The sequence below is a fragment of the Ranitomeya imitator genome, chromosome 1 (assembly GCF_032444005.1).
Source record: "Ranitomeya imitator isolate aRanImi1 chromosome 1, aRanImi1.pri, whole genome shotgun sequence".
Classification (NCBI taxonomy): domain Eukaryota; kingdom Metazoa; phylum Chordata; class Amphibia; order Anura; family Dendrobatidae; genus Ranitomeya; species Ranitomeya imitator.
In genome coordinates, this window is record NC_091282.1 from 100,131,899 (window position 1) to 100,158,525 (window position 26,627).

At 43.9% G+C, this 26,627-nt stretch overlaps 1 protein-coding gene across 3 annotated transcripts in view; it reads left to right on the plus strand.

Moving 5' to 3' along the window:
- Positions 1 to 26,627, plus strand: part of IPO11 (importin 11) — a 628,234-nt gene that overhangs the window by 151,114 nt on the left and 450,493 nt on the right. For all 3 annotated transcript variants that reach the window (XM_069749262.1, XM_069749270.1, XM_069749278.1), the window contains exon 16: positions 1,469 to 1,595. In XM_069749262.1, the coding sequence (XP_069605363.1) occupies positions 1,469 to 1,595 (127 nt within the window). The remainder of the gene's footprint in view (positions 1 to 1,468; positions 1,596 to 26,627) is intronic.

Here is a 26,627-nt window from a genome sequence, read left to right on the forward strand (position 1 = left end):
TATAGAACATACTTCGCTCACAGAGTTTTGTGCTTTTATATATATAGTTCTATATTTTCATAACCAGGAATATTTTCAGATTTCATTTCATGAGAAAGATTAAAGAGGTTGTTCACTACTTTCTCATTGATGACCTCTCCTTAGAGATTGGTCGTCAACGTTTGATCGGTCGGGGTCTGACATCCAATCGTTGTTCTCCGTGTTGGTGGTGGCTGGAAATGCAAAATTGCGGAGCTGCTCCGTATTCTGGTAGTGTAGAGCACATTTGCCTCCTACTGATTTGTGCAGGAGGCCGCTACCTGAAGATGGAGAAGCTCCGCAATCGAGCTGTTTTTGCCGCTTGTGCCAACACCAAGAACAGTTAATTAAATGCTGGGCGTCCGACCCCAACCGTTCAGACAGTGATGACATATTCATAGGATAGGTCATCAATGAAAAATTAGTGGACTACCTCTTTAAAGGGAATCCAGGTTTTTGCCCCCTTATCTGACAGCACCCTAATGTAGTGGCAGATAGCCGAGCCCAGTAAGTGATATATTCCTGGAATCAGGGTCTCTACCCTATGTTGTTCTGCTCTCAGATAAGGTAACAAAAACCTGGTGACATATTCCCTTTAAACAAGACCCTATGCAAGGGAAAAAAAACTGTATAGACGCATTGCTTAAGCGTTGCCATGGCTTACTTTTTCACAAAAGCGCAAAGGGTCCCAGAGGTGAAATCATTAAATTATGACGTATCCCAGTGACACGTCTTTGTTTTAAAGGCTATAGTCACCACCGACATGAAAATATTGATTTTTACCAGTTACCTTTTAGATAATAATACTGCAATAAGCTCCAGTCTCCAATTTCATTCCTTCATTCATTTTCAGACTCCTTGACATGCAGGTTGTAGCCCTATCCAAGTTTCATATTTTTGTGTTATGGGAGTGTCTGTCCCAGTAATACATGTTGGATGTGAGGTCTGTGTATATACAGACTGCTGGCTGTTGCCGCCTTCACTTTCTTTCATGGTTCAGCCCAGCTGCAATACTGCATGTATTTCCTCTCCCACTCCATGTCTATAGCCTCACCCTCCATGCGACCGTAGATACTTTCCCCTGCGTACAAACCTCTCCCGCCTGCTATTGCTGGCACTGAGAGAATGGAGGGGTGTGCAAGCCAAGCTGTCAGAACAAGGAGCAGGAGCTCTGATGGATTGCCATCTTTACCTTTATTTATTTGCAGAGCACTGAGAAAGATAAAGTACTTACAGACACTATGCAGCAGCAAAATGGTACAACATTTTCAATGAAGATAATATATCGAAGGGTGCTTTTAGGAATCAAATGAACAATATGAAAAAATCTGTGCACAAAATTGGTCCTTTTAATAAAAATATAATACTCCGCACTGGCCAATAGAGATCGCACAATAGACAGACTCTCTTTTCTGTTCGGCATGTTGACTGTTGCATTTGATTTTTCTAGGTATAAGTTGTTGCGACGGAGAGTAATCTGGTTGATCGGACAATGGGTTTCTGTAAAATTCAAGGCCGATTTGAGACCGTCGCTGTATCAAGCAATTCTCAGTTTGCTACAAGACCAGGACTTGGTTGTAAGTAGGCGAACTGTTCCGCTTCATCCCGGCTTCATTCATTTATGGGACACGAGTTGATAATTGCTAATTAAAAATTGATCATTTAGTTTAAAAAAAAAAGTTGATAATTAAAAGTTGTGAGAAGAAAACTGAGCATTAGGGTCTGAAATGTTTGCGTTTCACCCCAAAAGATGAAAAGTAGCAGCTTAGCGGTGAACGATCCTTTCCTTTCCCAGCTTTGTATTTTCGAGGATTCTGTCATTAAGTATAAATCATTTGTAAAATTAATGTGAGATGAGATTTTAATGTGCTCCGGCTCATTGCAGCGCGAGGCAGCTGAGCCTTTCCATCCGCCGAAAATAGATATCAGATGTCAAAGGCTTCATCAGAGAAGTAATTGGCGGGAAAATGGGAGGAACCAGAAGCTGGAAAGAAACCAGATCGGTGCTTAATGAGCGCCAGGACTCATTAGCCGCCAGCATGTACATAAAGCGCGGGCCCGGACAGGACTGCCAATGAAGGCTTTACATTCTTACCGTTAGGACGCTTCAAAATCTCAAATCAATGTCTTCCTATATCCTTACAAGGTCAAAGAATTGTGATCTCTAGGTTCCTTTATCTGGTATAAAAATATTTGTACCCATCGATCGATCGATTGAGCTACCTGTCATGATATTTTTCGGTATTCTATAATTATTACCACTGGGCCCTCCTGCTGTGGGCTGCAGCTGGGACTCAGTAGTCACAATCAGTGACTAGCGCTCGTGCAGAGTCTCCCAGGTGATAGAATATCACCATGTCACCATTTTGGAGAACAATTTAGGGGTCTAAACGCTACGGATGGGTTCCCTTTAAGCCGAGAGATCCGCCTTTATGTGGACCTGCCACCAGATTTTGCAATACTAACTTCATATATTATTAAAGTTGTTACCCGGGATTTTGGTTATTTTTTTATATGGGGCTAAGAAACAACAGGCAGGTAGTTTTAATTTCGCTATTGTTTTTATTTTATTTTTTTGATTGCACAGGTCAGTTCCGATTACTACAATACCAAACGTTCATCATGCATTTTTTTTTCTATTTAAGTGATGAAAAAAAAAATTCAGAGTATTGTAATTTTATTTAAAAAAACACATTTTTTTTGCTGTCACCATTCTACAAGACTAGTACATATTTTATTTTTCTGTTGATGGGGCTGAGTGAGTGTTTGCTTTTTTATTAGTCTAAGGCAGGTGTGAGTGGTGTGTGGTGTATGTGTTTGACATGTTAGCAATATTTGTGCTGCATGTGTCTGATATATGAACGGTGTCTGCTGCATTTGCCATATATATCAGCGCTGTCTGTGCTGCATGTGTCTGATATATGAGCGATGTCTGTGCTGCATGTGTCTGATATATGAGCGATGTCTGTGCTGCATGTGTCTGATATATGAACGGTGTCTGTGCTGCATGTGTCTGATATATGAGCGATGTCTGTGCTGCATGTGTCTGATATATGAGCGGTGTCTGTGCTGCATTTGTCTGATATATGAGCGGTGTCTGTGCTGCATTTGTCTGATATGAGCGGTGTCTGCTGCATTTGATATGTGAGCGGTGACTGTGCTGCATTTGTCTGATATGTGAGCGGTGTCTGTGCTGCATTTGCCATATATATCAGCGGTGTCTGTGCTGCATGTGTCTGATATATGAGCGGTGTCTTCTGCATTTGCCATATATATCAGCGCTGTCTGTGCTGCATGTGTCTGATATATGAGCGGTGTCTGTGCTGCATGTGTCTAATATATGAGCGGTGTCTGTGCTGCATTTGTCTGATATGTGAGCGGTGTCTGTGCTGCATGTGTCTGATATATGAACGATGTCTGCTGCAATTGTCATATATATCAGCGGTGTCTGTGCTGCATTTGTCTGATATGTGAGCGGTGTCTGTGCTGCATGTGTCTGATATATGAGCGGTGTCTGTGCTGCATGTGTCTGATATATGAGCGGTGTCTGTGCTGCATGTGTCTGATATATGAGCGGTGTCTGTGCTGCATTTGTCTGATATATGAACGATGTCTGCTGCAATTGTCATATATATCAGCGGTGTCTGTGCTGCATTTGTCTGATATGTGAGCGGTGTCTGTGCTGCATGTGTCTGATATATGAGCGGTGACTGCTGCATTTGTCATATATATCAGCGGTGTCTGTGCTGCATGTGTCTGATATATGAGCGGTGTCTGTGCTGCATTTGTCTGGTATGTGAGCAGTGTCTGTGCTGCATTTGTCTGGTATGTGAGCTGTGTTTTTGCTGTGTGTCTGATATGTGAGTCGTGCTGTTTCTGCTGCATGTGTCTGATATGTGAGTGCTCTGTGTCTTTTATGTGAGCGGTGTGTGTCTGAAATGTCAGCAGTGTGTGTCTGATATATGAGCAGGGTGTATTGTATGTGTCTGATATGTGAGCGGTATTTCAACTGAATACTGGAGTAGGCAATCCCAGTCTTGGCCATCCTTCTCCACGACCTTGTTAAGCATGGACTTTAGTGTTTTGTTGAACCTCTCCACAAGGCCGTCCATCTGCTGATGGTACACAGACATCCTGTGTGATGTAATTTGGAGAGCCTTACATAGCTCTCTCATTACCTTGGACATGATCGGGGATCCTTGGTCCGTCAGGATCTTCCTTGGCATGCCCGTCTGGGAGAAAATATGGACTACACCTCGGCCTTTACTCTTGGTGGATGAGTTAATCAGTGGTACCGCCTCCGAGTACTGTGTTGCATAGTCCATGACCATCAAGATGTATTGGTGGCCACTGGCGGATTTAACTAGGGGTCCACCAGGTCCATGGCAATTCGGTCAAATGGGACCTCTATAATAGGTAATAGAACAAGGGAATTGTTGAAGTGAGAAACTGGAGTAGTTAACTGACATGTGGGTCAGGATCGACAATAATTAACAATATCCCAGTGGCACCCAGGCCCAGAAGAACTTAGGAAGGATCCACTCTTGGGTTTTGCTGTGCCCAGATGCCCCCCCAAGACATGAGAATGGGCCAGGTCCAGTACCCTACGCTTACAAACAGCTGCTCTAATACTTCCCCTCTCTATTTAAGGACCTGATATAGCAAATCCTCATAAACTGCGAAATTAGGAAGCCTGGTGTCAGCCCCCGGTTCTTGGGCAACCCCATTTATCACAGTAACATTGCCCATACCTCTTTTTAACATAAGGTCCTCTATTTGAGCAGTCCTATAATCCCCCCAGAAACCCACAGCTCAGGAATCCTCATAGGTCACTGTCTCGTCTTCGTCGTCAGCAAGGGGAACTTATCCGCCTCGGACTGCAGTGGGGATTCTTCATGGGCGAACTGGCTCCTGTCTAAGTTAGCGGGCACCCCGCCTTTCCCCAAGAGTCGCAGAACAGGCTAAAGTCTTTCCCGATTATCACTGGGTGTAGCAAGTCTTTGACTACTTCAACTTTATGGGACTCAATGCCACGGTTCATTTTATAGTCACTCTGGTGACGAGGTAGTCCTTGGTGTCCCCATGGATACAGCTGACGCCCACATGTTTCCCTGGGATCAACTAGTGGGGGAGTGTGGCCCTTCCAAGGTCACCAAAGTTCTCTGAGCCCAAGAGTCCCGACACCCGTATTCCATTTTTTGTCACAGGGCATGCCAGTCCATCTGTTCAAAGGACATAGGACAACGGCTATGTGTCCAGGACTGTGACATCTCCTGCAGAGCAAGATTGTGGGGGAGTGTGGCCCTTCCAAGGTCACCAAAGTTCTCTGAGCCCAAGAGTCCCGACACCCGTATTCCATTTTTTGTCACGGGGCATGCCAGTCCATCTGTTCAAAGGACATAGGACAACGGCTATGTGTCCAGGACCGTGACATCTCCAGCAGAGCAAGTCTTTACCAGCGGCCTTTGGCAACCCCTAAGTGACCTCTTGGGAACTCTGACTTCCCCCCGTGATGGCTTTACTACCCCTCTTTTGGGACTCTGGCTCCCTCTGGGTACCCCAGTAAGGGGTTGCAACACCACTAATATTTCTTAGGGATCTCTCAACCACCTGGTGCGTTTCTACTAGGCCAACCCGGTCGTCCGCATTTCGGGGATCTCACTGGGTTACCCAGGTCTGCACTGGCCTGGGAATGAAGGGATTCTGGCCATTAAGACCCGCTCTACTATCTGTGCTGGGGTGGAGGACTCCGGCTGCAACCACTTCTGTACCAAATGCAGCAGATCGAACATTTGGGAGCGAGGTGGTCATCATCACCTGGGGTCATTTTTTGCATCGCTTATCTTACCACTTTCTGGACATACGTATCATCACCTGGACTTGGGGAAGGACCGGCTGGTCTCCCATGGCGTCTGCGAGAAGTTCAATCTGCCACATAAGCACCTCCTGTTGCTGTTGGAGCTGCTGCTGTTGGAGCTGCTGCTTCAGTTTATTTGTTCCTTGTGCACTCTGCTGCTGTTGTACCTGCTGCTGCTGCTGTTGATGCTGCTGTTGTTGGACCTGGACCAGGTGTTTGATCAGCTCCTCCATACTGTCTGATGTCGCTTTTTGTCTTATGGCCGCCTTCATCCAGGACATGCAGTTTGTCCACAGCCATCACACGTGCTTCCTTGGGAAATTGGCCGCACTTCCAGCACCTGCTCACTCGGCAGCACACAGATGTAGGCACATGAACACCGTCTCTTTAAGTCTCTCACTGGTTTTTTTAAGGGGGCTGCATAAGCCAGTGCAGAGTAAGCAAAAATAAGCAAAGCCTTTATTGGCCAAAGGAAAAACAAAACTTAACATACAGCACAGTCCGTGTTGTTGTGGGGATCCACCCGTTCAGGAGACAATAACATGCAAGGGTTCAGCTTCCTTGTAAGGACTAAAAACACAAAAAGGAGGAAAAAAACTCCACTATTCTAGAGAAAACACAACAAGAAAAACAGGCAAAAGGTGCTTACCTGTCCAGGCCTCAAATGAAATGCACTAATATGGTTCAGTGGGCCCAAGTAAAGATGGCAATTGCACAGGTGCGGTAATACCAAATGAGACAGCCAGCCTACAATCAGGGAATGGCTGCTTGGCACACCAGTGCAAATAAATAATCTGCAGCAGTGTTCACACAGAGTATGCAAAGGACGTCACGACACATAGCACCGGAGTTCCACTCTCCAGGCCTACCGAACCATCAGAAGGCCGACAATTTATATCCCAGACTATACCATAGGGTGGAGATATAGAGAACAACCTCCCATCCACTCTATTGTTCTAAAAAAAAAACAACAGCCCTTAAAATGGCCAATTAACCCCTTTCAACACCTAGTGTGCTGGACCAAACGTCTATGCTTCAGATCACCGAAGCTAGTAGCCTCAATGAAACATATCTCCCCTCCAGTGACTTTGTCACAGTACATGTAAAAAACAACCTGAAATTCCTGTCCTTGATGTGCGCTCTCATTGTGGTCCTCTTTTCTATCTGATCTTCGCTGAACTAGTTCTAGAAAGTGTAAGTTTGTAACTAGATTTATCATTATTAAGGGCAATTTTCTTAATTAGCAGCTTGTGTATCCCATAAATAATCTTGAAGTCCCGTCCAAAGTGTGATCGATTCACGCAAACTTCAACAAATGCAGAATATCTCATTATTAATATGTATCAGGCGATATCCCCTTCTTCTTCACTCACTAAGAGGCAGAGAAGGAGGCGGGGGGGGGGTCACAAAAATCACATTAGTAATTTCTTTAATTGGCTAAATGCTGTATCGTTTTGTCAGCATTGTTCAGGACAGGCAGCATAATGAATACATTTCACGGCAGCGAGCCGCTCCTCATTAAATAACTGTCAAGCGTTTCCTTAAGGTTTTACTAGAGAATTTTTTCTCAGCCCTTTAAGCTGTAATAATTTTACTATTTATAATGACAGTAATTGAAGTAATAGGTACTAAATGTTAATTGCTATTTATGAGAGCGCATATTCATAAGGAGATGGTGTTTTGATATGAGTGGTTATGTTACAAACTAAATCACTATTTGGAGTATATAAAGCCCTTACTTTATTTGCAAAAGTGTTAATCTATATAATTGGTATAAAAAAAAATGACATTTTGCCACTGTTTTAAGTTTTCTATGTACGGTGTTAATTGTTTTGTAAAAAATGACATGTTAAAGGGAACGTGCCAGGTTCCCAAATGTCCCCACACTTCCACCAGTCTCATACAGAGCCTTATTCATGCTTTTTAATAAAGTGTGTTGTGTGATAAAACTGCTGTGCTAAGCTGAAAAAGCACTTTTTCATGGCTTTTTCCTCCTCTCATGTATGCTAATTAGCCGGGACTAGTCCAGTGGGGGTGTCTATTCCCCGGACTAGTCCCTGCCGCTGGTGTGAGACATCTCAGTAAGTTATACAGAGCCAGAATCTGGGTGTCTGTCCCTATTTTATGCTGCTCTCAGATGGTTATTCTTTTTCAACAGACTCTGTCACCAGGTTTTTGCCATCTGAGAGCAGCATGATGTATGGGCAGAGACCCTGATTCAAGCGATGTGACACTTACTGGGCTGCTCGCTGTAGTTTTGATAAAATAACTGTTTTATCAGCAGGAGATTACCACTAGAGGACTAGTAAACCTGCTGCCAGGTAGTCCTCCATATTCATGAGTTTTGTATAACACCACCCACACAACTGATTGGCAGCTTTCCTTGTCCACTGTGCATAGCCAGGAAGCTGCCAATCAGTGGTGTGGGGGCGGGGTTATATCGAACATGATTTTATCACTGCTACAGTAAGCAGCTCATTAAGTGACACATCGCTGGAATCAGGGTCTTTGCCTCTAAATTTTGCTGCTCTCAGATAGGACAGCCAAAACTTGGATATAGATCAGTGGGGTCTGGTCAGTTGGTTCAGCAAGTCCTATCGATATGCCACAACTGAAAAAAATCCTTTAATTGGTATTACTTGCAGCGCTGGAATCCTGGGTTCATATCCCACCAACGACAACATCTGCAAGGAATTTGTATGTTCTCCCCGTGTTTGCGTGGGTTTCCTCCGGATTCTCCGGTTTCCTCCCACATTCCAAAGACCACCTCTCGCTGTGCCGTCTGCCTTTACTAACATTTATGATAGAGTGGGTCGTTCTAAAGGCTTCCCGATACCAGTATGGTCCTTTACGAGGACGCCACCAGTGTAACAGGTCAGGTTGTGAAATTATCTGGGCTGCTGAGTTCCGGTAAAGTGAAATCTAAATGCTTCAGCAAACAATTGGACAATTGTAGCCGCCACATTTGTGGGAACAGTTTGGGGACGGCCTTTTCTGTTCCCAACACTGTGCCCCAGTGCACAAAGCAAGGTCCATAAAGACATGGTTAGGGCAGTTTGGTGGAAGAACTTGATCGGCTGCACTGAGCTCTAACCTCAGCCCCAGCCAAAACCCTTGGGAAGAACTAGAATGGGGATTGTGAGCCCGGCCGTCTCCTCCAACATCATAAATGGTCTTCTGGATGACCGATCCCTCCAAACTCTTGTAGAAAGTCTTCCCAGAAGAGTGGGAGTCGTTATGTCTGTAGAGTGGAAATCAGCTCCTCAATGATGTCTATGGGTTTCCAGCTGTAGGATGGGATGTTATAAAACTCCTGTAGGTTTCCCGATACTTTCACCAACCTAGGGTATATCGATTGCAGTGTTTTCCAGACTACGGCTCATCTGGATGTTTGGTGCCAACTTCTCCTGCCATCCAGAGAGCCAGCACGTCAGACAATTAAGTGCCGTATTCTGCCATACAGTAGGCTTCCTTCTCCTTGGCTTCTTAGACCGCTCCTAATGGAGAATTAATTGACTCTCCTACAATATACAGTTCTTGTCTGGTCTCCAGACTTGTTGATGGTCCCTCCTACGTGTCTGAGCGCACTGTTATACAATAAAAACATGCAAGCAATGGGAGTAAAGCGTGAAGGAGCGGGAGTAATTTAAGGAAATGGGTGCTTCGGAGAGAAATTGTATAGCAAAAAAGAGAGAGGCTTAAATTCTGGCTTTCTGCTCGGCAGCAGCACAGAGACAAATCTTCCACGTCTCGGAGATCAATGTGACTATACAAAAACATTTCTTCAAATGAGAGTTCATACACTACACGGATTAGGAAACCTTTCTCAGGGAAAAAAAAGTCGCCAATTCGCTTCTTAATTTTTTTCTTGTCTTTCATCTTCACATATTCCAAGCTTGTCAGTACTAAGTGCTAGCGCTAAATGTCGGAGAAAGAGAACGGAAACTTACTGGGGTTTAGGACAGGTGATCGACAAATGCAAGTTAATGTGTTTCTTGCTTTTAATAACATCCAGCAAGACTGCGGAAACCGATAAAGCCGCTCTGAATCCGGCAGCAGCAGGACGTTACCAATGGTTTATCAGATGTGCGGCGACAATACATGTGTGTGCTGCCATTACTGCCCGCCGGCTGATGCTTTGTCTTTTGTTCTCCCCCGCGGTTTGTGTTGTCCTGTATCTTTGTTCTCTTATGAAGTATTCTGTCTTTATTGCTGCTAACAATGTCGTCCGCCTATCTCCACCTTCTGTAGAAAGCGTCCACAAGGGTGCAATAATGTTTTTGTTGACTTGGTAATTGGAAAATAAATTGCCTTTTTCGCACGGAAATTGGAATTAAATAGTTATCTGCTTGCGAGCTGGAACACTCTTCATGTCCTGGCTGACATCTATGTGCTCATATACAGAAACATGATGATAATCTCCTAACATATATTTCTTCGAAGAGACGTCTTCCTTTGCTTTGAGCCATGCTCATTTTTGTTAACTTGTCGGGAGCAATTTACTTAAAAACTCTACATGGTAGATTATTACAAGTTTCTCTTTATTAATAGGGTATTTGTGTCTGATGATTGCTGTTAGCTGCTGACAGTATGAGCGTTCTGCCATCTATCCTCACCGCCCTATGTCCGTGTATGCTCAGCGTGGCCAAGCCTTTGTGTTTTCAATGGGCAGAGGGGAGTAAGCCTCCGTCAGAGGTCTGTAGCACCAGATTATCTCCAGCCAGGAAAACACAATTATTCTTTTATTTCATAATTCCAATTCTTCTCTCTTTTGATATCAACTGTCAGTGGAGAGTAGGTAGACCATCAAACACATCATGCATAGAGATTGTCCATTACTTTTTGATTGATGACCTATCCTCAGGATCGGTCCAATATCTGATTGGTTGGGGTCCGTCACCCGTGTCGGTAGCGGTGTGCGGCCGGAAATACCGCTCTGTCTGATAGAGGCCGGGAACTGCGCATTCGCTTCCTATTGATTTGATTAGGAGGCAGATGTGCAGTACGCTGCCAGTGGTCAGCAACACAGATGACGGATGATCGGCGGGGGTGCCTGGTGTCGGACCCTGAGGATAGGTCATCAATGAAAAGTAATGGACAGCCTGTTCAAAGCAAAACCAAAATAATGAGTCAGAACACGTGTTGCTATAAGTGCAATGTTTAGGTGCAGATTCACACCGTGGCCCTTAACAAACAAAACTAAGGATAAAAGCAAATGATCACATACCCTTCAGTAGGTAAATAGTAATAATTAGTGATGAGCGAGTATACTCGTTGCTCGGGTTTTCCTGAGCACGCTCGGGTGACCTCCGAGTATTTGTAAGCGCTTGGAGATTTAGTTTTTTTTTTTTTTTTTTTTCAAATCTGTTTATTAAATTTTGACATTTCCAATACAAACCAAACATTTCCAATTCAAACAAGACAGTGGAAATAACAATAACCCAGAACCCACCCCAACCCAAAAAACCCTATCTCTGCATGTGTATAGACAACGAGATGTATTATGGAATTGGTGTGTTGCCTCCTATCCGCTGTAGTAAATACCATTGGGTATTCTCAAATTGCGTTCTTAGCCTCTCTCTAGTCTCCAGAGGAAGAGACGGAATGAATGTAGCCCACGTGGATAAAAATCTACCCGCCAACTTCTCCCTGTTAGTCAATGCGTCCATCCACTCCATTCTAAATATGAATTGGATTTTGGTGCGGATAAAAGAAAGCGATGGGACTGTTGGACTCAACCACTGATGTAGTATACTTTTCCTAGTCGCTGAAGCCCATATCGTGAGTGTTGCTTTGGTATATCTGGGCAGTTTGTGAAATGTCTCGTCTAGAATATTAAAAATAGCCCAGTGTGGAGTGAGTGTGAAGTTGACTCCACACAATCTCTGCAGTTCATCATGAACATCGCCCCATAACGCTTGAATTTTCGGGCAACTCCATAAGTGGTGAAATATGTCGGTGTTGCGAGATTTGCATTTAGAACATAGGTAAATGGTGGAGGGAGACATCCTAGATTGTAAGCAAGGTGTAATGTAGGCTCTGTGTAATATTAAGAGTGTCATGTCAGTGTAGCTGCTATATGGCAGAATTTTCCTTTGTGCCGAGGTAGTGTCAAGGAGGTCCTCCACCCTGAGGCATGGCAAGTCCCTCAACCACCTCGCCACTCCCGTGGTTTTTCCTTCCCAAGACCACTTTTTGCGAATCGGCGAGTAAATGCTACTTATAGAGGCCGGTTGGGATTTGGCATTTCTAATAAACCCATCCAGGTTGATTCTCCCCTCTACCGCCCCCCCATCGACTGACACTTCTGTGCTAAGCTACGTGCCTGAAGAAATAGGAAAGGTCTATTACTAAATAGTGAGAAGCGCTGTGACGCCGCTTCATAGGATAACACCGAGAAGTTGAGATCCAATAGGTCAATTACCTGCCCACAACCCTGGGAGGCCAAAAGTTTGTAAGAGGATGGTGCAGAGCCCCTCAAGAATCCAGGGTTACCCAGAAAAGACTGATATGGGGATAAACCAGTCTTTAGTTTACAAATTTTGTACAGCGTCGCCAAGTCAGTAATGTTTCCCATAGTGACGGGTGTTCCTGTATCCCCTTTGGAAGATCCTCCCCATGTAAGTGTAACAGAGCCGACAACGAGATATGTGGGTAGATTTGTTGTTCCAGATTGACATTAGCGAAGTGAGAGACACCCCTTATCCAGTCAATGGCATATCTAAAATTAGCCGCCAAGTTATATCTTCCCAAATCAGGAAGATTGACCCCGCCCTCCATTCTTGTCACCTGCAATCTTGCAAAACTTATGCGTGTTCCACCTCCAACCCCCCAAATAAATTTACAAAAGTTTGAATTCAGTAAACCAAGATCTGTTCTAGACAGGAGAAGGGGCAATGTTTGAAAAGCATATAGCAGTTTAGGAAATACATTTTAATTAAATGACATCTCCCGGAGAATGACAGTGTGAAATGTTTCCACGAATGGAGGAGGTTAATTATGGAGGAGATTAATGGTTTGTAGTCAGCTCTATATAGAATGGATGGGTCCGTCGGCAGCCTTATCCCCAGATATTTGATTGATTCCTGGCTCCAATGGAATGGGAACAAGGGATCACCCCACTTCCCGGACCTGAAAACCGCCAAGGCCACAGATTTACTATAGTTAACCTTAAATCCGGAGCAAATGCCAAATTTCTCTAAGATAATCATAATGGCCGGGATTGCTTGAGCTAGGTTGGCAATGAATAAAAGAACATCATCAGCAAAAGCTGAAATTTTAATGGATGCAGCCCCCACCTTCACCTCTTCAAATGTTGCCTTGTTTTGCAGCGTCCTCAGGAATGGATCCAATGCTATATTAACCCCTTCATGACCTTGGGATTTTTCGTTTTTCCGTGTTCGTTTTTCGCTCCCCTCCTTCCCAGAGCCATAACTTTTTTTATTTTTCCGTCAATTTGGCCATGTGAGGGCTTATTTTTTGCGGGACGAGTTGTACTTTTGAACGACATCATTGGTTTTAGCATGTCGTGTACTAGAAAACGGGAAAAAAATTCCAAGTGCGGTGAAATTGCAAAAAAAGTGCAATCCCACACTTGTTTTTTGTTTGGCTTTTTTGCTAGGTTCATTAAATGCTAAAACTAACCTGACATTATGATTCTCCAGGTCAGTATGAGTTCATAGACACCTAATATGACTAGGTTATTTTTTATCTAAGTGGTGAAAAAAAATTCCAAACTTTGCTAAAAAAAAAAAAAATTACGCCATTTTCCGATACTCGTAGCATCTCCATTTTTCGTGATCTGGGGTCGGATGATGGCTTATTTTTTGCGTGCCGAGATGACGTTTTTAATTATAGCATTTTGGTGCAGATACGTTCTTTTGATCGCCCGTTATTGCATTTTAATGCAATGTCGCGGCGACCTAAAAAACGTAATTCTGGCGTTTCGAATTTTTTTTCTCACTACGCCGTTTAGCAATCAGGTTAATGCTTTTTTTTAATTCATAGATCGGGCGATTCTGAGCGCGGCGATACCAAATATGTGTAGATTTGATTTTTTTTAATTGATTTATTTTGATTGGGGCGAAAGGGGCGTGATTTAAACTTTTATATTTTTTTGTTTTTTTCACATTTTTTTTAACTTTTTTTTTTTTACTTTTGCCATGCTTCAATAGCCTCCATGGGAGGCTAGAAGCAGGCACAACTCGATCACCTCTGCTACATAGCAGTGATCTGCTGATCGCTGCTATGTAGCAGAAATGGAGGTGTGCTGTGAGCGCCGACCACAGGGTGGCGCTCACAGCCACCAGTGATCAGTAACTTCCGTAATTTCCGGCCGCCCGGCCGGAAGCGGTAGTTAAATGCCGCTGTCTGCGTTTGACAGTGGCATTTAACTAGTTAATAGGTGCGGGCAGATCGCGATTCTGCCCGCGCCTATTACGGGCTCATGTCAGCTGTTCAAAACAGCTGACATGTCCCGGCTTTGATGCGGGCTCACCGCGGAGCCCTGCATCAAAGCAGGGGATCTGCCCTCGGACGTACTATCCCGTCCGAGGTCAGAAAGGGGTTAAACAAGAGAGGAGACAAAGGGCAGCCTGACACGTCCCCCGCTGGATCTCAAAGGGCCTAGACAACATGTTATTTACAGACATCCTAGACAATGGCTGTCTATAAATTGATTTGACGGCTTCACAGAACCATGGGCCAAATTCTTTAAACGATAGCAGCTCGTATAAGTAATCACACGAAACCCTATCGAACGCCTTATCAGTGTCAAGGCTAACCACGATAGTTTTCATAAGTTTATGCGCTCTACTATAAGATATGGCACCCAGAGCTGTCCTGATGTTGTACGTAATGGATTTCCCATGCACAAAGCCAGTTTGCTGTGGCGAGATTAAATTTGGGATTATTCTTTGTAGTCTGTCGGCCAGAATTTTAGTTAAAATTTTGAAGTCCGAATTAAGTAGTGAGATGGGTCTATATCCTTCAACTTGCATATGATCTTTACCCAGATTTGGAAGGACAATAACCACCGCCTCATTAAACCGATCAGGGAGATGGCCAAATTTAACTGTTATTACAGTGGGGCAAAAAAGTATTTAGTCAGTCAGCAATAGTGCAAGTTCCACCACTTAAAAAGATGAGAGGCGTCTGTAATTTACATCATAGGTAGACCTCAACTATGGGAGACAAACTGAGAAAACAAAATCCAGAAAATCACATTGTCTGTTTTTTTAACAATTTATTTGCATATTATGGTGGAAAATAAGTATTTGGTCAGAAGCAAACAATCAAGATTTCTGGCTCTCACAGACCTGTAACTTCTTCTTTAAGAGGCTCCTCTTTCCTCCACTCATTACCTGTAGTAATGGCACCTGTTTAAACTTGTTATCAGTATAAAAAGACACCTGTGCACACCCTCAAACAGTCTGACTCCAAACTCCACTATGGTGAAGACCAAAGAGCTGTCAAAGGACACCAGAAACAAAATTGTAGCCCTGCACCAGGCTGGGAAGACTGAATCTGCAATAGCCAACCAGCTTGGAGTGAAGAAATCAACAGTGGGAGCAATAATTAGAAAATGGAAGACATACAAGACCACTGATAATCTCCCTCGATCTGGGGCTCCACGCAAAATCCCACCCCGTGGGGTCAGAATGATCACAAGAACGGTGAGCAAAAATCCCAAAACAACGCGGGGGGACCTAGTGAATGAACTGCAGAGAGCTGGGACCAATGTAACAAGGCCTACCATAAGTAACATACTACGCCACCATGGACTCAGATCCTGCAGTGCCAGACGTGTCCCAATGCTTAAGCCAGTACATGTCCGGGCCCATCTGAAGTTTGCTAGAGAGCATTTGGATGATCCAGAGGAGTTTTGGGAGAATGTCATATGGTCTGATGAAATCAAACTGGAACTGTTTGGTAGAAACACAACTTGTCGTGTTTGGAGGAAAAAGAATACTGAGTTGCATCCATCAAACACCATACCTACTGTAAAGCATGGTGGTGGAAACATCATGCTTTGGGGCTGTTTCTCTGCAAAGGGGCCAGGACGACTGATCCGGGTACATGAAAGAATGAATGGGGCCATGTATCGTGAGATTTTGAGTGCAAACCTCCTTCCATCAGCAAGGGCATTGAAGATGAAACGTGGCTGGGTCTTTGAACATGACAATGATCCAAAGCACACCGCTAGGGCAACGAAGGAGTGGCTTCGTAAGAAGCATTTCAAGGTCCTGGAGTGGCCTAGCCAGTCTCCAGATCTCAACCCTATAGAAAACCTTTGGAGGGAGTTGAAAGTCTGTGTTGCCAAGCGAAAAGCCAAAAACATCACTGCTCTAGAGGAGATCTGCATGGAGGAATGGGCCAACATACCAACAACAGTGTGTGGCAACCTTGTGAAGACTTACAGAAAACGTTTGACCTCTGTCATTGCCAACAAAGGATATATTACAAAGTATTGAGATGAAATTTTGTTTCTGACCAAATACTTATTTTCCACCATAATATGCAAATAAAATGTAAAAAAAACAGACAATGTGATTTTCTGGATTTTTTTTTCTCAGTTTGTCTCCCATAGTTGAGGTCTACCTATGATGTAAATTACAGACGCCTTTCATCTTTTTAAGTGGTGGAACTTGCAATATTGCTGACTGACTAAATACTTTTTTGCCCCACTGTATATAGCTCACACAAGTGAGGGGCCAGGTATGTCCCTAGAATCTCATAGTGCTCGTTGCTGAATCCATCTGGGCCTGGTGCCTTAGATAATTTAAGTTTATTTATGACCTGTAAAATTTCCGAGGGTGTTATGGGGGGAATTAATGGCCTCCCTCTCTTCCTCCGTGAGTGCAGGTGCAAGGTGCTCTCTGAGAAACTCCCCACTCCTCCCTCCACCCGGCTCCGATCTGTACAAATCGCCAAAAAAATGATCTAAATTCATTCACTATCTCCTCATTGTTTGTTAGAATGTGACCGTTGCGTTGTTGTATTTTATTTATTCTTGTTGCTTTGAGTTTGCATGCAGGGTTGAAGGCTTTGCGCCTGGCAGCCAGGGCTGCCGAATAATCCTGGAACAGGAGTAGTTTGTGGTTTTCATACAACAGGGATCGTTGTTTTCTGTACGCTGACAAAATGCGGACTTTGTCTTGAAAGTCTAGGACTTTAAAGATGACTGGTCTCGGTCTGTCACCTTCCCCTCCTCTCGGGGCCCCAGCCTGTGTGCTCTCTCAATGGCCATTGCACCTGATGCTGGTAGTACCCCAAGAGATTTTGGCAGCCATTCTGATGCTATTTTGACCAACTCCGAGGGAGGGACAGACTCTGGGAGGCCTATAAGTCTCAGGTTATTACGTCGAGACCTATTTTCAAGGTCATCTACTTTGTCCATAAGGTCTGAGATGTCCTTTTCTTTGCCATCTAGTTTGTCTTTGAGGGCCTTGGTAGAGTCCTCCAGGTCTGAGATTCTTTGTTCCGCTTCTGCTATGCGCGCTCCCTGAGTATTAACTCGTGAGACAGTTGTGTCCAAGGAGGTTTGAAAAGCTGCTAAACGGTTGTCTATCTCAGGCATCAACCGATCTATGATAGCAGTTGCAATTGATTGTGGGTTCTCGGTGTTAACGTCAGCGTTTTGAGACGTGGGAGATGTGCCTGCCTGGTTGCTTGTGGAACTTCTGCCAGACTTGGCATTTTTACCCACAAATTTGTCCATGATGAGATAGATGCCTGAAGTAGTTAGTAAAGTTGTCAGTGATATCGCTATGCGCGTTAGTTACATCTGAGAATAGATTGGGAAGTCTTGTAAATTGTCACAGCTTTGCTGCCAACTTCCACGTTGTGCAGGCTTTTTCCTCAGTCTCTCACAATTATTGTGCCAGAGGGATTTATAGAGCTCCTCACCAAGATATTACAAATAAACTTCAGTCAGTATGTGGCTGTGATTGGAGTCTGTGCTGTTCTGAATTGTTTGGCTGTACAGTTTACCCAGCAGAGAATTAATGGTGTTGGCGCAACTTTCTGCAAAATGGCGATGGCTCTCTGTCTCCTCTCTCTCACCTTCCCCGTCTAATGTCACTATTATCACCTCTGTCCTTCTCAGACCCCGCTCACCTTCCTCCAGAAGCAATTGCCAACCCACTCTGTCTCCTGCAGTAGATCTTCAGTGTGTTGCAGCCTGTAGCCTGTGGTAAGAGGACTTAGCACGTTCTCTGGCAGGACGGCGCCGGACTGATTCCTGCTCCCACACCTTCTTATCCTGCCGCTTCTAAATTTACCTGTGCCTGAGGTACTGCCGCTTCCCCCGTCACCGGTCACCTTATTTCAGCGGCAGCAGCAGTGACTTGGCTCTCTCACCCTCTCCCGGCCTCCGGTGTGATGAGGCTTGGCGCGCTTTTCGGCAATATGGCGCCGATTCACCTGCTCTTCCCGTGCTGTCTCTCTTCTTCCCCGCTGCCGCTATCGCTCGCGGGCAGGAGCACCACAGGACTCCACCGATGCCTCTCACCCTCCTCCTGGAGCTATCCGGTGAGTCCGCTCAAGTTTCTGATGGGGCGCGCTGCTCGCCCTTCCCCCACCGGCTCCTTCTCTGTCTCAGACCTCCGGCTGTTGATTATGAGCGGCGCTGCTTGCGGCACAGACTGCGCCCTGTGACTCCGAGGGAAGTCCGGAGAGCTGGGTCAGTGTTTGTTGACCCTTGTCCGGCCCTTATCCTGGCCTTTGTGTTATATGATATGACGCTAATGTGCTTTATATGCGTCCACGGTCCAGGAGCTCTTGTTAAAAAGCGGCCATCATCAGGCTCCGCCTCCCGGAACGAGATTTAGTTTTTGTCGCGGCAGCTGCATGATTTACGGCTGCTGGAGAGCTTGAATACATGTGGGGATTCCCTAGCAATCAGGCAACCCCCACATGTACTCAGGCTGGCTAGCAGCCGTAAATCATGCAGCTGTGTCAACAAAAATGAAATCTCCGAGCGCTTACAAAAACTCGGAGACCACCCGAGCGTTCTCTGGAAAACCCGAAAACCCGAGCAACGAGTACACTCGCTCATCACTAGTAATAGTACATGTAAATAACATAGGCTGATCAAAAGAGCGTAGATTTTTGTCTGATAAATTACAGCAATGTGAATGTGCACCTGCTCATCCAATTCTGGAACAATTTCAAGGGTGCCAATACTTTCGGCCATGACTGCAGGCATTAAGGGCTCGCTCACACAGGCGATGACACTCTTTTGAGAGAATCAGATGGATTATGGTAATGACACCCTGTTGAATCTGTAGTCCGAGTGTCAGCTTACTGTGATCCGATTCTGCTGCATAAGAGAATTGTATCAAAGGTGTGGAGAACCTAATTTCTCCATCTTCTCCATTGTCTGTATCTGCGTATATCGGACTGCACTGAGATGTCATCTGAGTGCAGTCCAATGTTTTACACACAGCCATAGACTTAAATGCACGCGATCTGATTGGTGGAGCGGATTCGGCATGAAGAAAACGCTTATCAGTAATGCGCCATAGTATAACATTGGTCCTATAAAACATCGGATGGCACTCATCCGAGTTATACGCTTGTGTGAGCGAGCCCTAAGGATGTAAAGCTTGAGGGCTCCCTTGCTGTATACGAAGCCCCAGGACCCATCTGATCAGTGTTAGCTCTGGTAATGGATCAATGGTGTGATGTTGCTGTTTTCTTGCTCTTAGATTATATTGGATGGTTTGCTAATAACCGTTTTTGTCTTGTGAAGCAATTATTCTTAACCGTTTTAGGTCTCCAAATTACCTCTAAAATTTGTAATAATTCATATTGATGTTTATTCATAATTTTAAACAAATTCTTAATATTTTTTCTGATTCCAAACCTTTCTCTATCCCTTAAATGGGAGATAAACTTTCATCAAACTTTGCATCATTCAATAGTACTAGTGAATATTAGTAGTGATGAGCGAATATACTCATTACTCGAGTTTTCCCGAGCACGCTCCGAGTATTTTTTAGTGCTCGGAGATTTAGTTTTCCTCCCCTCAGCTGAATGATTTACAGCTTTTATCCAGCATAAGTACATGTGGGGGTTGCCTGGTTGCTAGGGAATCCCCACATGTACTTATGCTGGCTAACAGATGTAAATCATCCAGCAGCGGCAATAAAAACTAAATCTCCGAGCACTTATAAATACTCGGAGGGCACCCAAGCGTGCTCGGAAATCTCGAGTAACGAGTATATTCACTCATCACTAAATATTAGATACTTTAATAGATCTTACCAGAGAAATGCGCCTCCTCCCCCACTTATGAGCCATTTCTATCCCTCTTCCCGACTCTATCCCTCACCGCTTCATGAACTGAGAAGAGAAGAGCGACCAAGGTTATTAGAGAACTGGGGGGTCTGCAATACCAAGATAGGTTATTACACTTGGGGCTATTTAGTTTGGAAAAACGAAGACTAAGGGGTGATCTTATTTTAAAGGGAACCTGTCACCCCGTTTTTTCAGATTGAGATATAAATACTGTTAAATAGGGCCTGCGCTGTGCGTTACTGTAGTGTATGTAGTGTACCCTGATTCCCCACCTATGCTGAGAAATACATTACCAAAGTCGCCGTTTTCGCCTGTCAATCAGGCTGGTCTGGTCAGGTGGGCGTGGTGACATCGCTCTTTTCTTCCCCAGCTTTGCGTTGGTGGCGTAGTGGTGTGCGCATGTCCAAGTTCCGAATTCCCTGCGCGCGCGCGTGAAGAAACAGCGCGCGATCTGCGCTATTATCCCTTTCATCGGTGGGGGCGGCCATCTTCCTGGGGCCACGCGTGCGCAGATGGAGTGCTCTGCTGCACGGGGCTTCAGGAAAATGGCCGCGGGATGCCGCGCGTGCGCAGAAGAGATCGCGGCGGCCATTTTCCCAAAGCCGAGTTTGCATCTCGGCTTTGGGAAAATGGCCGCCGCCCACGGTATGCTCTGATATGGGTATACCGTGAAGTTTGGTAGAGCAGCTTAGTTTACATTTTTTGCAAAAAACGTATCAACCAAATACCCTGTTTTTTACATCTTTTACTAGCACTTGCGGATTACTGCAATTTTTTTCAAACTGAGTGTTTTTGGTTTTACTATTCTCTTTTGTGTCTTCAGAAAAGTATAATGTTACAGGGTATATACACTAGATTCCTTGAAAGGGTGTTGATCCAGGGAACTAGTCTGATTGCCGTATGTGGAGTCGGGAAGGAATTTTTTTCCCCAATGTGGAGCTTACTCTTTGCCACATGGGTTTTTTGCCTTCCTCTGGATCAACATGTTAGGGCAAGTTAGGTTAGGCTATGGGTTGAACTAGATGGACTTATAGTCTTCCTTCAACCTTAATAACTATGTAACTATCATCTGTGTCTTGTTCAGACAAGGTGGACTGCCAGAACAGTGAGGGGTCAGGTTACACTATACTCTATAGCTGAATGAGGAGCAGAGTGAGAAAATAGAAAGCTCAGCACCTTCTTTATCACTCCCTCTGCTAACAAATCTTTTACATCACCCCAGAACCTGATTCACATCTGGGCGTTGTATTTTGCCCTCCATTCTGCTTCTGCTGCTCTCTGGGGGCTAAAATGGAAAGAAGAACAGGAATTCCTTCATTGTGCTCCCTATGGGAGACATCATAGTAGCCAGTCTCCTCCCACCAGCTCAGAGTCAATTGCTAAAGATTTTGAGCCTGCAGAGGGGAAAACTGGTGAAAATGCAGAGTGCATGTTCTATAATGGGCAGAAATAGTTTACTTCCTCAAGTGTATTCTGAAAAGTTATTTGAAAGTATGGTTCCCCTTTCAGGGGTGGATGACTAGTGAGGTCTCCTCTGTTGAGATGAGTTGATTTTAGCTGAACACACAAGATGTCATGATACAATTGTCTCATTTCGATCGGCAGACCTCAGCTGTTTGTCTGCTTTTCTCTAATCCAGGCTTTACGTTGGTTATGTCTGTGGGGATATTCGTATATTGGATTATTCCAAGCACCACTACATATCCTTTCTCCCCTGCACACATCATCACAGTACAGTCTACACTGGTCCTTCTCATCTGCAATATTAAAGGGAATCTGTCAGCAGCTTTTTGGTATGTAATCTGAAGACAGCATGAGGTTGGGGTTAAAGCACCGATTTCATCAATGCCTCTCTTATTAAACTCTGCGGTTTTGTTTGCTTGCAGTGATTGGTTTAGCACTAGCAGCTTATCATTGCTGGGACGCAGTAGTGTGCTTTCTAGTCTGACACGCCCCCTCCTGTGATAGGCAGCTCACTGTCTGTTGACATTGTACATACAGAGCCTGGTGTGGGCAGGGGCAGATTTTTTTTCACTGACTGAATCTGTGTTTGCAAAAAACCACAGCATGCTCCATTTTTTTCTGGAAATCGGATGATGCTCACCCATTCAAGTCTATGGATGTGAGAAAGTAATATTATGCCACACAGAGCCCTATAGAATCTGATTTTTACAGATATATTGCAATTCTGTAACCTAGAAACTGCAAATGGTACCACCAGCGTTGAACCTTCTCTGCCTCTGTAATTCTCTTAAAATGCTTCATTGGGCAAAATATTAGAAGAAGTGTCTGGCATTAGAAATAAGACTGCGTTTGCTTCCAGAAATTGTGCCACTGTTATCCATGGGCAGTGTCTGGTGCGGTAACTCAGCCCCACTCGAGTGAATGCAGTAGATCTGAAATGTTAGACACACAAATTGGGGGAGGGGGGGAGTAGACCATTTTTTTTTTCTGACCCCATAAAACCCTTAAAGGAACCTATCCCATTGTACATTCACTCCTAACATGGTATTGAGCAAATTGATTTCCAGGTTTTGTAGGACAAAGGTCCAATATAATTTGTCTTTAAGGCTACTTTAACAGTATCGTTAACTGCAATCCGTCACAATGCGTCGTTTTGCAGAAAAAAACGCATCCTGCAAAAGTGCTTGCAGGATGCGTTTTTTCCCCATAGACTTGTATTGACGACGCATTGCGACGGATTGCCCCACGTCGCATCCATCGTGCGACGGATGCGTCGTGCTTTGGCGGACCGTCGGGAGCAAAAAACGCTACATGTAACGGTTTTTGCTCCTCACGGAGCGCTTTTTCCGACCGCGCATGCGTGGCCGGAACTCCGCCCCCACCTCCCCGAACCTCACAATGGGGCAGCGGATGCGCCGGAGAAATGCATCCGCTGCCTCCGTTGTGCAGTGCGTTAAACGCTAGCGTCGGAATCTCTGCCCGACGCATTGCGACGGGGAGATTCCGACGCTAGTGTGAAAGTAGCCTAATACATTTACCGTATAACTTTTTTTATGTTTAGAAGTTTAGGGGGCGGTACTACTGTGTAGAACCGCCTACTGGACTCCTAAATTTAAAAAAAAGAGATGCAAATTTATAAAATACAAGTCATGATGAATCTTTTTCTATTCAGCTCCTTCTGCCCTATAGATGTTACCTACGGATCTGCAGCTGTTTTTAATCCCTTGCAGGATTATCGGGATTTCTGTAACTTTGATTACTATATTTGGTGAAATTCTACACTTGTTTGTCGCAGGCGAGGTATACACCCTGTAATAAATTTGGCAAAATTTGCTTGTTTTTATTTTTTTTTATACTTATATTTGAAACATCACTAAATCTCCTCCAATGTTCCCTCTTCCCCAAAACTTGATAGATTGTGATTGGCCAAGCCAGCAGCGGATAGTAAAGTATTGTCATTATATGTTATTACTGATCATTTACATATTTTCCAGTGTGCCATCTGTTTCTCACCTTCATCAGAATACTTTTTTTAATCTGCTAATTTAACACTGACAGACTGGGATATGTAAATTTTCTGTTGTCCAAAATGCTCAGTTCTTTCTATGCTGATATAAAAATATACGGTAATCTGATTAAAAAAAAAAAATTCCTTGCACCTCTAAAATGTCATTGCATCTGTGTCGTTAATTTAGAATCGGAAGGCAGGAGGATTTAGTGCAGATACGCGCAGATAGCTTAGGACAAACTCTGTGCTGTTAAAGACAATTAATTGTGCCATTAATTAAAACATTTAAAGATAAGCGTCACATGGAGGCTGATAAGCGTGCAGTTCTATCGCCTTAATGCCATCATGAACAGTGCAGCTTTCAGCTTAGATTTAGTCGCTTTGCAGTCAGGTTTCGTCTGTTTATCTGCATCTGCTAATTATAAGCGGTCTAATTAGGTAAGGTCTAGCTGCCAAATCCCCCCTTACCATTATTACAATATCTGATAACACGTGACAACTACAGCAGGTGAAATAAAAATTGAACACATCAACAATTTTCTAAGTAAATATATTTCTAAATGTGCTATTGACATTACATTCTCACCAGATGTCGGAACAATCCATCCAATCCACACAGGCATAAACATCAAATCATAGACATCCATAAATTAAGTTATGTGTAATAATAAGAAATGTAAAAAAGTATTGAACACACTTACTAAAATTTAAGTAATACTTCATACAATATCGTTTGTTGTTGATGACCGCTTTATCTCACCTTTTGTGTGGAGAAACTAGTCACAGGCATTGCTCAGGTATGATTTTTGCACATTCTTTCAGACAAACACTCTTCACATCCTGAAGGTCCCGTGGGCTCCTTCTATGAACTCTGAGCTTTAGTTCCTTCCATACATTTTCTGTTGGAGTCAGGTCTGGTGATTGGCTCGGCTATTCTAGCAGCTTGACTTTCTTTCTCTGAAACCAATCGAGAGTTTCCTTTTTTGTGTGGGATCATTGTCTTGCTGAGATTTCCAACTTCATTTCATCTTCGTCATCCTGGTAGATGGCAGAAGATTTTTTTTATCAAGAATGTCTCAGAACTTTTGTCCATTCATCCTTCTTTCAATTGTATGAAGTTCGCCAATGCCGTATGGTGAAAAACAGCCCCACACCATGATGTTACCACCTTCAAACGTCACTGTTGGTATGCTGTTTTGGAGTGATATGCTGTGCCTTTTGGCCTCCAAAATGGTGTGAATTATGGCATCCAAAGAGTTAAATTTCGCTCTTATCTGACTAGACTATATCCGCCTACTATGGCACACACTTGTCTAAATGTTGTCGAGCAAACATTAAATGCTTTTGAACATGCTTTTTGTACCATACAGGCCATGGAGGCTGAGTGCATTACTTAAAATTTTCTTTGAAACAAATTATACCTGCTGATTTCAGGTCTTTTTGTAGCTCTCCACAGCTGGTCCTTGGCTCTTGGACAACTGTTCTGATCATTCTTTTCGCTTCTTTGTCTGAAATCTTGCTGGCAGCTCCTGGTTGTGGCCAGTTTAAAGGGGTTGTCCGATCCAAATCAATAAGTCTGCAGTCACTATGTGTGACTGCAGACTTATAAGTCACCCCAGCGCACGCACTGTGCTCTGCGGGGTTTGCCAGTTTCTGAGCGGTTTCACCGGTTTTATGCATGTTCTTTCCACTTCCGGATTATGGCCCCAACAGTGCTCACTGGAGCCTTCAGTAATTTAGAAATTCTTCTGTAACCAATGCCATCGGTATGTTTTGCAACATTAAGGTTGAGAAGGTCTTAGATACATAGTTACATCGGTTGAAAAAAAGACCTAGGTCCGTCAAGTTCAACTTTTTTCCAACAATTGTACATCTTGTCACTAAACTAATTATAACCCACAATGTTATGTGTACTAAGGAAATCATCCAGCCTAAAAGCTGTTATAGTATCTGCCATTACTACCTCTTGTGTTCGGCATTCCACAGTCTGACTGCTCTAACTGTAGTTTTTGTTGAATCAGTTGCATGATTTACGGCTGCTAGCCAGCCTGAGTACATGTGGGCGTTGCCTGGTTGCTAGGGAATCCCCACATGTATGCGAGCTGTCTATCAGCTGTAAATCATGCAGCTGAGGCAACGAAAACTAAATCTCCGAGCAGTTACAAATACTCGGAGACCACCCGAGCAACGAGTATACTCACTCATCACTAGTGACCACACAAGTGATTTATAGAGGGGTAATAATACATTGGGATTGCTGGATTTTATCTCTCTTTTTATACACTCTAAATTCTTGTTTGCTATTGCGGCTGCTTCCTGACATTGAGTACTGCTGCTCAGCTTACTTGTAACTAGAATACCCAAATCCTTTTCCTGTTCTATATTCCCGAGTATACTCTCATTTAACATATACGCAGCAATAGGATTCCTAGGTGCATCACTCTACATTTACCTACATTAACTCCTTCACCCGAAGCCTGTTTTCACCTTCCTGACAAAGCCAATATTTACAATACTGACCACTATCACTTTTTGAGGTGATAACTCTGAAACACTTCAATGGATCCCACTGATTCTGAGATTCTTTTATTGTGATATATTGTGCTTCATGATAGTGGTAAAATTTCTTTGTTATGACTTGCGTTTATTTGTGAAAAAAACAAAACAAAACGGAAATTTGACAATAATTTTGAACATTTTGTTTAATACACTCCTCATAGTCCTCCATATAGTATAATACACTCCCTATAGACATCCACATAGTTTAATACACTCCCTATAGTCATCCACATATAGTAGTTTAATACACTCCTCATAGTCTTCCATATAGTATAATGCACCCCATAGTATAAAGTACCCGATAATTCTTCATTTAGTATAATGCATTCACCTTAGTCCTCAATACAGTATAATGCAGGTTCCATATAGTACATATAGTTTAATGCACTGCCCATAGTCCGATAGAGTATCATGCAGCCA